Source organism: Taudactylus pleione, unplaced genomic scaffold, assembly GCF_031769625.1.
Source record: "Taudactylus pleione unplaced genomic scaffold, aTauple2 ptg000207l, whole genome shotgun sequence".
Classification (NCBI taxonomy): domain Eukaryota; kingdom Metazoa; phylum Chordata; class Amphibia; order Anura; family Myobatrachidae; genus Taudactylus; species Taudactylus pleione.
This window is the reverse complement of record NW_028284609.1, coordinates 4,408,630-4,423,121: the sequence shown is the minus strand read 5'-3', so window position 1 is coordinate 4,423,121 and position 14,492 is coordinate 4,408,630. Positions and strand designations below refer to the sequence as shown.

General features: G+C 42.5%; 1 protein-coding gene across 1 annotated transcript in view; it reads right to left on the bottom strand.

Moving 5' to 3' along the window:
* The window catches only part of LOC148517856 (transient receptor potential cation channel subfamily M member 2-like), a 248,125-nt gene that overhangs the window by 79,820 nt on the left and 153,813 nt on the right, over window positions 1-14,492 (bottom strand). Inside the window, exons 20-25 of the mRNA XM_088478123.1 lie at window positions 14,197-14,332; window positions 13,544-13,715; window positions 12,880-13,060; window positions 6,012-6,193; window positions 5,784-5,916; window positions 1,332-1,419 (exon numbers count right to left, since the gene is read on the bottom strand). Coding sequence (XP_088334249.1) covers window positions 1,332-1,419; window positions 5,784-5,916; window positions 6,012-6,193; window positions 12,880-13,060; window positions 13,544-13,715; window positions 14,197-14,332 — 892 coding nt within the window. The remainder of the gene's footprint in view (window positions 1-1,331; window positions 1,420-5,783; window positions 5,917-6,011; window positions 6,194-12,879; window positions 13,061-13,543; window positions 13,716-14,196; window positions 14,333-14,492) is intronic.

Below are 14,492 nucleotides of genomic sequence, written 5' to 3'. Positions count from 1 at the left end.
GATAATTTGAGTGACAGAAAGAGGCGTATGTGGGTGGTAACAGGGGAAGGTGCTTGAAAACGGGGAGTGGAGATCCAATCGCAGGCGTGCTTAAAGGTCAAAACGGGCATTTTATGGGTGTGCATGATTAAAACAGCAGCGTCATTGTGCACGTCACTGGGTTATTTTATAGCCAGAACTGCTCGCAAAATTGTGGTAGCAAAAACCAACCACAAGAATAGCGAGCAGCTCATACCCTGGTCGATGTACTCGATTAATCTAATAAATAGCGGACATGACGTAGGATGCGAGCGGCCAGGGGGCGTAGTTTCCCAAAAAACAACTGCAAGTTTTGTTCGCTCATTCAGACCTAGAGGCGTGAACAGACCGCAAAGAGCGAACGGTTCATTTGAATAGCCACCCCTTTTTTTTGAACGAACGACCGCAAATAGCGACCGGCTCTGAATCAGGTCCAATGTCTGCAATATAAAATATACATCACAATATTAGATGCCACTACTGTCTTTGTAAAATTAGTTCTGCTGAGCAATAAGAGACAACCACGTGAACAAAGCTGTGGGAAAATGCTAATATGTATGTATGTATCTATCTATCTATCTATCTATCTATCTATCTATCTATCTAAATAAGTCCATAATATCTCTGATATGTACAGTAGGGCACATGCCTTCCCCCAATGGCTCCCACTGCTGTAGAGACATGATAGACAAGAAAGTCACTGGTGGGTAAGTATATACAGAGTATAGCAACAGATGGACGGCATCGGTGGAGTGAGGATGGATACAGGACAGAGGGTGGAGGTGGAGCAGGGATGGGTGCAGGGAGAGAAGCCAGAGTAGGGACAGAGGATGGGGTGGTGGAGGATGGAGTTGAGAATGGGGGCAGAGCAGGTTGGATGCCGTCATAGGACAGGTCCAAAAATTACTCGTATATATATTAATGTGACCGGAATGAGTTTTAATAACTAGCATGAGTTCAGGACTTGTCTTGTGACTATACTTTCAGTAATTATGATGTACATTAGCTGTATTAATAAGACTGGAGAAGTGCTGACGCCCCCCACACTGGAGGAGTATAAAGCCCCTACAATGGGTTATGGCTGTAAAACTATTTTGATAAATATTAATTTGCATGTGTGAGAAAAACATGTATATGATGGCAGAAGTCTGATTTCTTGTAGCCGGTATATTAGTTGACTGTGTTGTATCTAGTTGGGAGTGCGACACTTGGGAACTCTTTGTATTGTAATCAGGAAAGCATTGGAATTAAATGGAGGCCTGTGACAAATGTACAATATGAATAGTCTATTAATGGTAGGACCATTGTCTCACCTGCTCTTCCAGCGCTAAGAGACGCCCTTCCAGCAGATGTCGCTCACCCTTTTTCTCCATCTTTAACAGATGCAGCACTGAGGAAACACTGCATTGAGGCAGATATAAAAACATTGTATCCTGTATAAGTTAGCAATAGCAAAAGAGTAACAGAATAGGCAGATCAAATACTACATAATTATAGATGTTGCAATAGCAGTGGCACTTTCGAAAATGTTTTGGGCTTAAATATGTGGGGTTTTGCCATGAGGCAAAAAGATGGGAACACAACTATTTGGGGCACATTTGTTATTACTTATTTCATCACAAATTTGAGTTCTTTGATATTGTACTCCTGGAAGCACCTCCAACAAAAATATAGGGCCAAGTTTTGAAAATGTGAGAGTTTAGCAGTAAATTCTCACACTATTACAATGGTCGAGTTGTATCTTCAAAACGGGAAAACATTTGGATGAGAGTTTAAATCGTAAATCATGTTCCAGAAAATATCATAGCAGATGCCCTGTCGAAGCTGAGTAATTGGCTGAGACAAGTTCAGTTTAAAATTGAATCGCGGCGACGCCATCTTGCGACTGGCCGCAAGACGCCATCTTGAAAATGAGATCGCAAGACGCCATTTTGCGAATGGCCGCCTAAGCGCCATTTTAGATAAACTCACTTTTTAGTACATGTGGCGATAATACTATTAGCACCATGCGATTGCATCTCCCATCATTTCTCATATACACAATAATACGCATAATAGCGCTGTTAACTAGTCGCATATTAGCGAATGCACAAGACCCAGAATGAAAACATCATTTAGTAGCTAAATGCGCATGCATCCGCACCAAGTTAACTAGCGTCTTCATATCAAACCCCGTACACTCACACATTACATATTCACTTACAAGGTTCCATTAGCTTTAAGATATAAGATTTAAGTTGGTTCAGTTAATATAAACGCTGTGAAATAAAGATATTTGATAACTTAGGTTTTATACATGCTAAACAAGCCGTGTTTGGTTTCATACTGATGCGTACTCTGGGGGTCATTCAGACCCGCTCGCGAGCAGCAGTATGCTCACTAGCGGGTCGATGTTCCCCACTGCGCATGCGCACGACGGAGGGAGCTCCGTCGTGCGCATGCGCGTGACCCGGGGAGCGACAGGCTTTCCATCGCTCCGGGTTTCGCACCAAAGGGGGCGTGCTGTCGAAGTTGATTGACAGCACGCCCCCTTTGGTGGGCGTGCCGGGGACATGCCTGCCAGATGGAGGCATTCCCATGGGAACGCCTATCGTCTGAAGCCGGCCCCACTGACATCACTAGTGATGTCAGTGGGAGTGATTTTGGCTCTGATAGAGCCAAAATCACTCCAGGGCTTGTGGCAGGGAGACCCTACCGCAGGGTCTCCGTCGCAAGTCCGATGGTCACGATGGTCAAGACCATCGCGTCCATCTTTTTGTCAGCTCGCATATGCTGTGGGTGGTCACATACAGCTATACGAGCGGCCAGGAGGCCGCTCCATTTTCATGGAGGAGGGCCCTGATTCAGAGCGAGCGCTCTGGTCAGAGCGTCCGGCTCTGAATCAGGCCCTCTTTCCACAGTATTCCGGTGTTATCGGTGGAGAGATCGCATCATGCATTCTCGAGTTATGGATTGCAGAGACTTCAAGCAACAAAATGTATTAACGGTTAGGATGTTACAGGGGGCGGGAAGGGAGAGACCCCCAGCTGTTAGAGGCAGGGAGAGTCTATTTGACCCAGCCTGTTAAATGCTCCGTAACAGATGGATCCCCTTGGGACCCAATAGCATCAGCAACAAACGTCTCTATTGTTTTGTCTATTCCTGGGGGGTATAAATATGTGTGCTCAAACACTGGGTTTTTAGTCTTCATGCTGCATGCTGATAGACGAGGGGTTTCTTGCTGATGCCTAACACCTGGTACCGGAAGCACTGCGTATGTATACTGTACTTGGGTCTGTATAATTCCTTTTGCACCAAAATTGTGTCTGGATCAATTGCGTGTAACTGTCTGAACTTTTACTTGAATAATACTTGTGCTTTGGAACCACAGATTCCAGGTCTAAGGCCCTCATTCAGACCCACTCGCGAGCGGCTGTCCGCTCACAAGTGGGTCGATGGTCTGCACTGCGTATGCGCACGACGGAGGGAGCTCCGTCGTGCGCATGCGCGAGACGCGACGAGCGAAGGACTTTCCTTCGCTCTTAGTGTCTCATCAAAGGGGGCGTGCTGTCGATGTTGACTGACAGCACGCCCCCTTTGGTGGGTGTGCCGGGGGTGTGCCTGCCAGACGGAGGCATTCCCAAGGGAACGCCTACCGTCTGAAGCCGGCCCCACTGACATCACTAGTGATGTCAGTGGGAGTGATTTTGGCTCTGATAGAGCCAAAATCACTCCTGGCCTTGCGGTTGAGAAACTCAACCGCAGGCTTCTGCTCGCAGTGGCGATGGTTGCGATGGTCAAGACCATCGCGACCATCATCCTGCACGCTCGTATATGCTGTGGGTGGTGACCCACAGCTATATGAGCGTCCAGGAGGACGCTCCATATTAATGGAGGAGGGCCCTGATTCAGAGCGAGTGCTCTGGTCAGAGCGTCCGGCTCTGAATCAGGGCCTAAGTCTTTATTTACTGTATGACTGCGTATGCAAATTAGCGGCATCCATAGAAGGTATAGGCAGGTTATCAGAAGATATAGGAAGGAGTGTATAGAGGTTCTGATCCAGTATCGTTATGCCCTATGACTCTTCCAGTGGCCCCAGCACCCACTTAACAGACCTCTTTTGCCTGCATCATGTTTGGTAGATCATCGACAGACCATAACGGCACTCAAAGCGGAATCTTTAGCCCCATCCACCTGGTTAGCTTATCATGCAGCGTGGAGTAAGTGGAAGGAGCACAACAAATCAGGAGCGGGGCACGGTAAGATCTGGGTGACCACACTCTTCATGCTGCTAGCCAAGATGCACTTCTCAGGCAATGCCAAGTCTTTCATCAATGCCACACTTGCAGCCATTTCCTTCTTTACCCATTTACAGAAAACTAAGGATTTTACAAGGGTTTTCCTGTTAAATCAAATCCTTAATGGAAGAGTATGCACCAAGCCCCCAGCGTGCTACACTAGACATCCAATTTTGAGACACTTGTTAAACAAACTTATCCATGCAACAGGGCAACTATAAACAAGTAAACCAGAGGATAAATTATTTAAAGCTACTTTCGCCATGGCCTTCTTAGGACATTAAGGAATAGCTAATTGCCCCCTCCAGGCACGCTAGCCCGTAATGTTATCAGCAGCAATTCCATTACATGTAGAATGCATAAATCTAAAACCGAAAAGAATGGCAGTGGATCAATTGTCATGCAGCACTAGCGCTGTATTCAGTGACATGCCAAGTAAAGTTGGTAAAGGACTTTGCAGCCATCACACCCAGTACCAGTCTATTTTCCTAGCACATGCAGACTCTATAGCCCTGTCAAAATTCCAATTCACAGCATAATTATTTGGTTTAGATCTGTGCTATTATAGAAATTCACTTGTTCCACAATGGCGCTGCTACCCCAGTTGCTATAGCAACAGTGGAAACAGGCATAAAAATGCTAGGCAAATGGCAGTCTAGTGGACAGAAAAAGTACATAAGATCTGGTGCAGATATAAGTGGGATACAGCACAAAGGTTGAGATAAACTTCAGCCAGCCATCGCAAGAACAGTGGTGGAAATGGATTTACATTTTTCCTCCTAACAAGACTCAAATTGTCTCAAAGCTGTCTTTAATTTTCTCCTAATGAGATACAAATTGGCTCAGAGATCTTAAGAAGGTGGGGGTTGGTCAGTTCTCATCTTCCTATGTATTACTCCCCCACTCCCTCATACACAAATGCTAAAATGTATTGAGAAATTCATTATGCTGCCCTAAGATCCTGCTTGACCAGCTACGCCTTTAGGCCATCCAGCCAGAGAGGTCACTACAGCGGCCTCCATGCACATGTCAACATTAAGGGGGAAAACATACACAGACACACCAGTGCAGGGGTGACTGGCTTAGCCAAGGATGCTGGGAGTGAGGACATCCATGCGTTACATGAAGCCAACATGTGCAATTTGTAGATGGTGTCCGCAGCCCCATCTGCTAGCTTCCCCAACTTCTCAATTGAACAAGTTTCAATAATTCATAAAAGCTGTGACCTAATTTCCCCATGTACAAGTATCTTCCCTCATGATTTCTTGTGTTGGGTGTTAAGGGCACAGCATGGAAAGAAAAGGTTATCGGCAGTCAGCACTTTATGAATGGCCCTACACCTGAACTGTGTGACCAAATGTTCCCACTAGAAATTAGACGCTTGTATCCTTATCCAGAGATCTGTACAATGTACACTAGTGTATTAGGATACATATCATTCATACCTTAACAACGTAATAACATTAGAGAATTACACTGAGATTTTACCTCTCAGCTGTTTCCTTCACCAGATATTCCTGGCTCTGCCTTTGTTGCTGTTGCTGCATTTGCTCGTAGTTGTCCTTCATGTAAGATTCCCAGGACAGCAGCGATGACTCCTGGCCTTCATCTAGCATGCGTCCTGCATGGACAATGTGTGACAATTTCTCCAACCTGATTATTACATAGTTTACACATCTATGCTTAATCCCACGGTAATAACGGTTTCACACTCACTCAGTACTTTGTAGCCTCTTTCCGGTCGTTTACAAATGGCGTATTTCAGGAGAATGTACAGATGGGTAAACAGGATGAATGGTGGTGGAGCAGCCGGGCGTTCATTGTATTCCCTTATTAGACCAAAGCGATAGAACTTCCAGACCTGATCTGTGTGACTCTCGACCTCCCCGAATGTGTAACTGGGACAGGAAGGAAGGAAAAATGACAGACATTGAAAATCTTCTCAATATAAAATCTGTACAAGGAGTTGTCTAACAAAGAAGTGTGAGCCCTGGGACCTTATCCCTTCCTTATAACAGATAGTGGGGCCAGGCCCGGCAACAGGGGGGTACTAAGGGGATACATGTACCGGGCTCTGAACTTCCGTGGGACCCCAGCATAATTCTCTTTTTCCCCATGTGCATGTTGATGGAGCAAAGTGAGATCTTCTTGAAAGCAGCAGCAGTCTGGCTCCTGCATGCATTGAAAACATCAGCCTTCAGTCATCAACCAGTGAAATCCTTGCACTGCCAGTATAGCATTGGGGAGTCGGGAAGCGCCTGCCCAGTGCAGTGGTGTGTAAGGAAGTCAAGAGGATAAGCCTGCGTTAGTGACAATAAGCCTGCCCCTGTGCCCTGTGCACACTGTGCAATGCAGGTGGGGTAGAATTAGAGATGGGATGGTCGTGGAGGAGCTTGTCCAGTGTATGGTATACTGCAGCAGGTTGCAGACCACGCACATGGAGGGAAGCTGCAGCATGACACATGCCGTACGGTTAGCTACAGACCTGCAAGGTGAAAGCAGTTTGGTCTTAGTGAAAAATGCTTTCTCTAATAGAACTGGGGGTGGGGGAGGTTGGGAGCAGGCTTCCATGGGAGAACTGGGGGGTATTCAATTATAGTGCATAGGGTAAGGGATGCAGAAGTTACTTTACTTTGTGAGAATGTTTGGAGGGGGGGGGCATGACTTCAATGTGAGAATTGAGGTGGGAAACGGATTTACAAAACAAAATGTGAATAAAAAGTGTTGAGTTAGAATTTTAATCATTAGAAATTGACATAAATAGGGTATTTTTCATATACTAGGAAGGGTCCTAAACAAGCAAGTAATTTATTAAAGTAAAATATCCAAATATCAAACTATATTTAATAGTATAAAAGTCTAACAGAGACACAATCACAATCATATTCACAAAAAGCCTAATACATGCAAGTTGCCATACTGTATGTTGGAGAGGACCATAGAGGGTGTTGCAGAGCAATTTTCATTAGAGAGGACTCTGGTGCTGTAGGATTATTATTATTATTACCATCACTGCACATAGACAACTTTAAGCCCTGCTTATTTCAACTTTGTACCTACAGTGATGGGGGTCCCCAAAAATATGTGTGTGCCAGGCCACAAGATTTCTGTCGCCGGCTCTGGTGGGGCCTTATCATATTTGTATAACTTGTGGTCTGACCATAGAATATCCTTATAACAGATAGTGGGGCCTTATCATATCCTTATAACAGGTGGTCTGACCAAACAATATCATTATAATAGATAGTGAGGCCTTATCATATCCGTATAACTGGTGGTCTGACCATAGAATATCCTTATAACAGATAGTGGGGCCTTATCATATCCTTATGACATGTGGTCTTACCATAGAATATCATTATAATAGATAGTGAGGCCTTGTCATATCCATATAACTGGTGGTCTGACGGGATGCAGTCAGAAAGCCGATGGTCGAAATGCTGACCGCCGGCTTCCCGACTGTCAAATCCTGGCAGGGGTCTAAAGATAGGCATCGAAATCCCAACGCCTATCATTATCTCTATGCTGGGAGCCCGATGCCCGGCATACCGAACATAGGGCCTGATTCAGACCCGGTCACGAGCGCATAACGCTCGCAAGCGGGTCAATGGTGGAGTACTGCGCATGGGCGGCGCACACCGCGCGCATGTGCAAGCCCCGTGGCGAGAGAGAAATTCTCTCGCTTCGGGACTCGGGGCCTTATCATATCTTTATAACTGGTGGTCTGACCAAAGAATATCCTTATAACAGATAGTTGGGCCTTATCATTTCATAAGGGGATATTGCTTTGTGTATAAGGCTCTTTTCAAGATTTTTATTGAGAGGTAAAAAGCCTTGTATATCGATGGCTAAATTGAAGCTAAGAGACAGGAGGCAGGACTTGTAATACCTGATATAAGCTTTATCTAATTCAGTTCACTTTTGATATATAGTAGATTGGTTATTGGATAAATTAACATTTACAAACCTTGAAATAGAACAAACAATGGTAGCTCCCTATTCGCTTAGTACTTTAATTCACACTTCAAAACAGCTAGTATATTGTTTCATGAAACCCATCTATCATCGTGGGTATTAATAAAATGGTAAAGAGAAAGCCAGAGTTCTCAAAGTGTATAGAGATTAGTGGAGATCCCAGTTTTAAACCAGCATTGGCTAACAGTGTATTTCAGCAATGGAAGTTAAAAGGAATTTTTAAAAAATGTAAATATTTTTGATCTAGGAGGAGGATTATTATCATTCCAAGAAGTATTTAATAAGTTCAGAATAACTAAAAAACAATTTTATATGTATTTACAATTAAGTCACTATATTTATCAATTTATATCACCACAAGATTTGATGATAGATTTAGACTCAGCAATCAAGGTATTGTCGATAGTAAATAATGTGCCATACAAAACAAGATATTTGTATTGGGAATTAACAAATTCTAATATGGGAAAAATCTGGAAATTAACGATAATTAAGAGGACACGAGATTGTCTGAGCATTACATATATAGTGGATCTTACTGGATAAAACACAACAATACTTACATTCAGCACAATTACAAGAGATTCATATGTGAAAGATACATAAAGCTTAGTAAATGTCAAGGACAATGTAAATATATGATACCGGAGGAAACAGGGAATTGCCCCAAATATCGAAATTCAAATGTATTATTTTTTTCCGAATTTTTGGCATTGTTCCAAATTCCAACGTTTTTTGGAATATGCTTATTGCTTTTTTGAATAGAATTTTTAAAATACATTTGAATTGACACCCTACAGCATTATTATGTGCAAACTTTAAGTCATGGGGACTAAAGACAACACACATATACGTGTTGATTGTTATAGTGACAACAGCTAAGAAAGTTAATCTAACCAAATGAATTGAACATACTCCATCTCTTATTGAACACATTACAGCTGAACTTCTGCAAATAATACATTTATAAAGACAAGTAGTTTGGACCTTGAGATAGGAGCTGTTAGGCCCCTAGATTAAGCCATTAGAAAAATCAACTCAAGAAAAAAAAAAATATATATTTTTTAATCTACTAATTGGTACTTTAACCATTAAATGGGAAATCCAGGAACAGAATAGTAAAAAGAAGCTTTAGGAGAATATACCATATGTTGTGTTTTGTGAGATTATAGGATATTTACTTTGTGTGTTTTGTGTTTTTTTATGGGTGGGATAATTTATTTAAGTATATTAATGATTAAAAGATGAATATGGGAAGGAAGGTAAAGTAGAGGTTAAGTAATATAAAATTGTTGTATATTCAGGGATTGATTAGGATATCAATTAAGATGTGTGATCTAAGTGCAAGAATATGTAATGGATAAGCAATTGGTATTTAATGCAGATACATCGAAATATAAAAGTTATCCCAAAAGTTTTATGTTTATGTATTGTCTAAAAGGGTTTTATTTTTTATAAATGTATGTAAGTGATAATTTGAAACTAATGAAAATATATTTGAGAAAAAAAAGGGCAAGTATTTCTGTGTATTTGCCCTTACATTTAAAGTGCTTAAAGCACTTGCAGCATCTAAAAAGAAAGGTGCATAGGAGAGGACATACATTAAATGGCTGAATGAGTTTCATGTATTTGCGATGTGCTACCTTGAGATGAGGCCAGCTGAAGCCATGCATGTGGTGCGTTATTTGCAGTTGATTCATGGTCTTTTCCACTTGTTCAAAGGAGCTGTGTGGAGGAGCTATGGCAAGGAGTTTAGGCGCAAGCAAAATGGTGTGTGTATAATGGTGCTTTGTGCTAGAGATGTATACGTTTGGCTGGAGGTGAAGCAGCCTCCCTGTGTGGCGGCTGGTGCAGCTTTTGTCTAAGCACCCAGATCCTTCCTTGCAGCCTTCATTTCACTCTTTGCCAGTGATGGGACCTAAAGGCCGTTGTTTTGTATTCAACTATGACAATTGTGCAGATGGTACACTTCTGTTTGCATTGCGGTGGGCCCCATCCACCTAAGGAATGCCATACATTGTCCAGACCCTCCCCTGACATTGCGGTCCTCTAGTAACGTGGTTGCTAAATAAAGCTCTGTCCCCAGTACACGTGGTTGCCTTTGCAAAGTGGTTGGAGTGGTACCCAATTTGAGCTCTTTGGGTTCTTGCTGTAGGGATTTATTAAGGGATTTTGGCTCCCGACTTCAGGTACAGTGATTGTGGGTGTCCCTAGGAACCTGCGGTCAGTCATAGAATTGCCCCATATTGTCTAAGATAAGATACTGAACAAGGTTCAGTTGGGGCGCATGGTTGGGCCACTTGCTATGCCTCTTTTACCAAATTTGGTGCTTTTCCCAACTGGCATAGTGCCCAAGAAAGTGCCTGGGAAGTACCGTTTTATACAGCACTTGTCACCTGTCTGGCATTTCAGTAAATAACGTCATTCCAGGGTCCCTTTCAATTGTCCTTATCAGACTTGTGATGCAGCCTTGGCTAAGGTTAAAGCTGCGGGCCTGGTTCATAGCTAAGTAAGGTTGATGTGGATTCCGCCTTTAGCCTTTTACAGTACCTTACCATCCAGATTCTCTTTGATTCATGGGCTTTAGGCTGGGTGGCGGGTTTTACATCGTCAAATGTCTGTCCATGGGTTGCTTGATTTCATGTGCTTTTTTACACTGTTGCATTTGCGCAGTGACAGGGGAGTCTGGGGTAGCACCCTACTTCAATTTCCTCTGTGTGGGCCCTTCTGGTTTCAATCAGTGTGCCAAGCTTGTTTTTTTACTGTGGGCCTTGTTCTCTGAATTTAGGGTCCCGGTGGTGGACCCTAGTCAAGTGTGAGGGCCCTTGCACTTGTTTATCATATTTCGGTATTGAAATCAATTCAGTGTCATGCTGTTGTAGATTGCTAGTAGACAAAACTGCTATGTTGTGCAACGTGATAGCTTGGGCATTGGTATGCGGTGGTGTCCTTATGCCAGGGTCAGTCTCTGTTAGGTCTCTTTAAGTTTGCTTGTCATGTTATATACATGGGCAGGGTTTTTTGTTGCAAACTTGAGCAGGTGATGTCCGGGGTTTGTAGGCCTCTTCACTATATTTGATTGACATCAAAAACTTGTAGGGACCTCGGGGCTTGGAACTTATTCTTGACCAATTTTAATGGAGTGCATTTTGGTTGTCTCCTCCTTTGTCTAGCGCCCAGCTCTTCACAGATTTGGTGGACTCTTTTAGTTATGGGGCTTATTTGGAGGATTCCTGGTCAGCCTTTCCATGGCCATCAGATTAGGTTGAGGCAGGGCTTACCAGGAATCTTCTTTTTCTGAAGCTGATTCCTATTGCCGTGGCCATTGATCTATGGGAGGAGCGTCTTCGGGACTGTCACATCATGTTCTTCTGCAAAAATTTGGGCATGGTGCGTGCCATCAATAGCCAGCATTCTTCAACTGTTCCGGTTTTGCGGTTGTTATTGCATCTCATGTTGTGTTGTTTAGGTTTAAACATCTGATTTGTGGTACTACATGTCCAAGGGGTTGATAACTCCATTACGGACGAGCTTTCACATTTTCAGTGGAGCAAGTTTTCAACAGCTGCTGCCTGCTGTGGCCTTAGTACAGTAGATGACATTTGCTCCTCTTTTTGGCAGGTTATCTGGCAGGAATGGAGGGAGATATCTGCTGAAGTCCCTCCATAGTACATTTAGGGAATACTTAATATTTGGGAATTCCCCTGAAAACTTGTGTTTTTGAGGAATATGCTGCAAATATTTAATGATATTGGGCCTCTAAGTCTTCCCTACACTTCTTAGCGTTAGCTCATTTTGCCAGGGTTATCAATTTAGCTTCTGTATCATCTCATTCTATGTATTTTTTTTGTGTCAAGTCATAATCTACTCACTCTACAGCCCTGTGTAATATGTCAGTGCTTTTTAAATAAACTAGCTGTTGCCTGTGTCTTCGCCCACGATTAAATCACTTCTGCCAACATTTATTTTTTATATGAGGTGTTCTAGTAGTATTGCTTTGCATAGGGGCCCTGTCGGTGGAATGGTTCATGTGACCAGCAGCGCTATACAGACTGGTGGTAGCTGGCCTTCACCCACCACTCACACCAATGTCACTGTGTGCCCTGTGCACAGACTGCTATGTAGCCTATCTCCCCCCACCCCTTTACTGGCTGCGCGCATGGTGCCACACCTATCTCTTACATGAATGATGTCAATAATATTTGTTTTTGCTATTGCTCAGCTTTAGCTTGACTGATCGAGATGAAACAATGTGCAGCTTATTTCTAGGAGTTTTCCATTACAAAATGATGAAAATTGGTTCAGTAGTTTTTGCACCAACTTGGAACAAACAAACAATATTCTTATTAAATTAGTATAGATAGATAAATTAATAATAATAATAGGTAAAATGTACCAAAAGTGATCCAATAGATTATGCATTGCATGACAATTGTTCCATTCTTGAATACATGACATCCAGCCATACCACAATACATATTACTGTGCATAAGTTATTGGATGTAACACGCACCACAATTGTTCTGTCACAGAATCCATGACTCATTGGAAGTAAAAGACAATTTATATGAGAATCATAGCAGACAAATCATGGAGGAATTATTCTTACCTGAACATTGCAATCAACAGATTGAGCAGAAGGATATTGGCAAGAAGGACATACAAGCACAGTAAAATTATGGTTAGCCATTCTGGAAATAGTACGTTGCCGGATCCATCATTGTAAACACATTTAGGCAGAGCAGGATTAGTGCCATTTTGGGAACATTGTGAAGGGTTAAAGTTCAAACCTGATGAAAAAGTATGAATACAATTCTATTATTATTATTCTCTAAATATTGTGTGTCATGTATGTACAGCTGTACACTCTGGCCCTGATGCTGAGTTGGACAGAAATAGGACTTGCTTGATCTTGCGCTGGATGCATGTGAAAAAAGGTGAATATTTGCTGAATAACCGCATATTGTGGTGCCTCCCTGCCCCGGTTACCCACCAATCATATTTTAAGTGCATACATGCAACATTCTGTAGTAGGTGCAAAAGATCAGCCTGGAAATAGACATATTAATGCTTACATCCAGCTGTGTGTCACGCATATTTCCAACAACACCCTATGTTAGATCAGCCCATATGCGCCTCTTCAGTATGCTTGCATGCGGCTAGCTATGGAGAATGTACAGCATGAAAACATAGTCTTATTTAGCAGAAGCCTCCTCATCATCAATACCATGAATTCACAGCCATAACCAGTCAGATAGCACCAGGTAACTTACTGTCCACATCTGATGGAATCTGTCCAAAAAGTGTTAGGTACGGATAATAGATAACATTCCGAAAGATCCAGTTTAGCCTAGTTTCATTAGTAGTTAGAATCGCCTGCTTTGCAACTCCATAGGCTATAATAAAAATAGCCAAAAGGAAGAGGAAGAAGAAAATGTCCTTCACCTGGAGAAAGCAAATCAATAACAAATATTGATCAATTACAATGGGATAAACAATATCTTCTGCCTTGTGGGCAAAGATTATCGAAGCTGCAGCAAAATAGGTGCATAGGTGTGACTTTCCAGAGATACAGTACTTTCCTTCATTGCTTCCATCATTCTGCCGGATCTCAAAATATACGTTCTTTATTTTCCATTTTCCAAATTGAAGGACCAAAGGAGGTTGGACAATGCTGGCAAATACCAATGTACAGTATAATGTATGTGGGGGGTGCGGAATATTCCAGGTGGGATCATTTCAATGCAGAACACTTCAGACCAAATTATGGCTACATGTGCAAATTTCTGTTGCCAAATTAGAGGGCGATTATTTCACAGAATAATTTTTAAAATGTGTATATCTACTTGTGGGTTATATTTATAAGAAAAAACAATAAATAAGCTAAAATTACAGGTATTGGGAATTTTTCAAATAAATATCTCACCATTCGACGAAGAATGATGATCTTAGGACCCAGGACTTTGCTGACGGTGAAGATATGCATGATACGCATGCAGAATATCATAAAGTCCAATGATAGGAATACACGGCCCAGATAAACCGTATCAGTGCGAACCAATCTAGGAGAGAAATAGATTTAATAGAAGTATTTGCACACTCCATTCCTGTAGTCAGATACAGGCACCTCTGACACTCCCTTTCTGTAGTCAGACTACACTCACTGATCACACTCCCTTTCTGTAGTCAGATACAGGCACCTCTCACACTCCCTTTCTGTAG